The sequence below is a fragment of the Lynx canadensis genome, chromosome C1 (assembly GCF_007474595.2).
Source record: "Lynx canadensis isolate LIC74 chromosome C1, mLynCan4.pri.v2, whole genome shotgun sequence".
Lineage (NCBI taxonomy): Eukaryota > Metazoa > Chordata > Mammalia > Carnivora > Felidae > Lynx > Lynx canadensis.
In genome coordinates this window covers 29042502-29045660 of record NC_044310.1, presented here as the reverse complement: position 1 = coordinate 29045660, position 3159 = coordinate 29042502, and the positions used below count along the sequence as shown (strand labels likewise).

General features: G+C 68.1%; 1 protein-coding gene across 1 annotated transcript; it reads left to right on the top strand.

The window, feature by feature from the left end:
• The first annotated feature begins 493 nt into the window (after positions 1 to 493).
• Positions 494 to 1852, top strand: POU3F1 (POU class 3 homeobox 1). Its single transcript, XM_030327431.1, has one exon. It carries the CDS (start codon positions 494 to 496, stop codon positions 1850 to 1852), a length of 1359 nt encoding a protein of 452 aa, XP_030183291.1.
• Positions 1853 to 3159: the final 1307 nt, after the last annotated feature.

Sequence of the window (3159 nt, the reverse complement as noted above, 5' to 3'; positions counted from 1 at the left end):
TCTTGGCCGCCCGGGCAGGAGACGGGCGGGAATTCAGTTCGCGTGGAGTGTGGGACCTGCCGGGCTCCGAGTCTCCTGCACCGGGGGTAAGCGGGGCCCACGCAGCCAGGACGAGAGGGGGTGCGGTCCCAGTGCCACCCCCGCGCCACTCCCCACGTGGCGGCCGCGCCCCCGGGGCGTGAGTATGTAAGCGGACGGTAGGGGGGCCGTGAATGAAGCCCCAGCGGCCAATCAGCACGGCCGGCGCGCGGGACCCCGGGAGCGAGGCCCAATGGCGAGCTCTGGGCGGCCGGGCCGGGCGGCAGGCGGACGCGGGGGGCGGGGGCCGTGGCCGGGGGGCGGGAGGCGGCTCCGCGGGCAGCCAATGGGCGGCGGGTGGGGTGGGGCTCCGGAGCGCCGAGCGGGTCGGGGCTTTAAGCCGGCGGAGCGCGGCGGCGGGGCCCGCAGACGGAGCGGAGCGGCGGCGGCGGCGCGGCGCTGGGCGCGGGGCGGCATGGCCACCACCGCGCAGTACCTGCCGCGGGGCCCCGGCGGCGGAGCCGGGGGCACAGGACCGCTTATGCACCCGGACGCCGCGGCGGCAGCTGCGGCGGCGGCGGCCGCCGAGCGGCTGCACGCGGGGGCCGCGTACCGCGAAGTGCAGAAGCTGATGCACCACGAGTGGCTGGGCGCGGGCGCGGGCCACCCTGTGGGCCTAGCGCACCCCCAGTGGCTACCCACGGGAGGAGGCGGCGGCGGCGACTGGGCCGGGGGCCCGCACCTGGAACACGGCAAGGCGGGCGGCGGCAGTACCGGCCGAGCCGACGACGGCGGCGGCGGCGGAGGAGGTTTCCACGCGCGCCTGGTGCATCAGGGGGCGGCCCACGCGGGCGCGGCATGGGCACAGGGCGGCACGGCGCACCACTTGGGCCCGGCCATGTCGCCGTCCCCAGGAGCTGGCGGGGGCCACCAGCCCCAGCCGCTCGGGCTGTACGCGCAGGCGGCCTACCCGGGGGGCGGCGGCGGCGGCCTGGCCGGGATGCTGGCGGCGGGCGGCGGCGGCGCGGGGCCCGGCCTGCACCACGCGCTGCACGAGGACGGCCACGAGGCGCAGCTGGAGCCGTCGCCTCCGCCGCACCTGGGCGCCCACGGACACGCACACGGACATGCACACGCGGGCGGCCTGCACGCGGCGGCGGCGCACCTGCACCCAGGCGCGGGCGGCGGTGGCTCGTCGGTGGGCGAGCACTCGGACGAGGACGCGCCCAGTTCGGACGACCTGGAGCAGTTCGCCAAGCAGTTCAAGCAGCGGCGCATCAAGCTGGGCTTCACGCAGGCCGATGTGGGGCTGGCGCTGGGCACGCTGTACGGTAACGTGTTCTCGCAGACCACCATCTGCCGCTTCGAGGCCCTGCAGCTGAGCTTCAAGAACATGTGCAAGCTCAAGCCGCTGCTCAACAAGTGGCTGGAGGAGACCGACTCGTCCAGCGGCAGCCCCACCAACCTGGACAAGATCGCGGCGCAGGGCCGCAAGCGCAAGAAGCGCACGTCCATCGAGGTGGGGGTCAAAGGCGCACTCGAGAGCCACTTTCTCAAGTGCCCCAAGCCCTCGGCGCACGAGATCACCGGCCTGGCTGACAGCCTGCAGCTGGAGAAGGAGGTGGTGCGCGTCTGGTTCTGCAACCGGCGGCAGAAGGAGAAGCGCATGACCCCGGCGGCCGGGGCCGGCCACCCGCCCATGGACGACGTTTACGCACCGGGCGAGCTGGGGCCGGGCGGGGGCGGTGCGTCGCCGCCCTCGGCGCCCCCGCCGCCCCCGCCGGCCGCACTGCACCACCACCACCACCACACACTGCCCGGCTCGGTGCAGTGACCCCGCGGGCCGGGCCCCCGCCGGCGCGCGGCGAGGCGCCGCGCGGCCTGAACTCTTTTTGTTCGGTTGCTTTGGATTTTACAAAAAGCCCAGAAACTTTCGAACAAAACCAAACACCCGGATGACCCTCTCTGGCGAGCGGCGAAGACGGCCGATAGGCTGCGTCGCCCGAGCCCCGGGAGAGAGGAGCCGGAGATCCGAAACGCGCCAACTCACCGGGCATCCTGCCCGCCGCCTGCTCCCCGCCCCCATCCCCTCGACGACCCCCGCCCCTGCCCCCCCGGGCTGTTCGGGGCCGGATCCCGGCAGCGGCCTCCCCACAGCGACAGGTAACGCGGTACGGGGTTAGGGATTCCCCGGGAGAGAGGACGAAGAGAGGAGAGTGCCCTGTCCCTCTCCCCGGCGCGGACTCCCGAGCCTGCGGGTTGAGGGTGGGGGACTGTCACTTTATTCGCTCCACGCCTCTTCTCTCTCATAAGGATGCGCCCCACCCCCCCCTTACCCTTCCTCCGGGCTTGGTTTTTTACGGTTTTTATTTATTCACGGAGCCTCTCGGCTCCTGGGGTCCTTCTAACTCCGCCCGCGCCCTTAATTTAAATCGCTGTATACTGTATTTATCGGGGCCCCGGAGGGGAGGCCGCGAGAGCCGCGTCTGTGTATAAAAGCAGGAAATAGCCAAAGCTTTAATCTAGCCTAATTTATTTTTTCCCCTTACCTTCCCCTGCCCTACCCCCAAAAAGCAAAACAAAAACAAACAAAAAAAAAACTAACAAAAAAGATTCGAGTGTTCATTTTTTCGTTTCGTTTTATCCGAGCTGCGATTCGGTTCCCGGCCACGCGGGAGGGGTCTGCGCTCCCACAACATAGTCCATGGGAAGAGGCTTCTGCCCCGCTGCAGACTGACCGCTGCACAGCAGGGCCCCCGCTCCCCGCGGGGCCCTGCCCTCCTGGCCACAAACAAACGAAACTTGACAAAGTTGGAGATATTTTTGGACCAGCTGTAGAAATAAGCCGTTCCCTGAGAACCTTCTGCCTGATTCCCTGCAGCTTCCGCCTGCTCCCTTTCCAGCCCCACCTGGGATGCGGGATGCTGGGCGGCCAGGAGAGAAATCCCCAAGTTTGGGGTGAGGTGGGAACCATGTAAATATGTGAGATATGTACACACTGGCGGGGAGAAGAAACATTTTGTGCTTGGTTTTTATTTTTGGTTTTCCGGGTTGCCCTCCATCCCCATCCTAAAGGATTTTGTACACCGAATAATCCGAAAAAAAAAATATTTTAATATGATTTCCAAATTTCTGACCCAT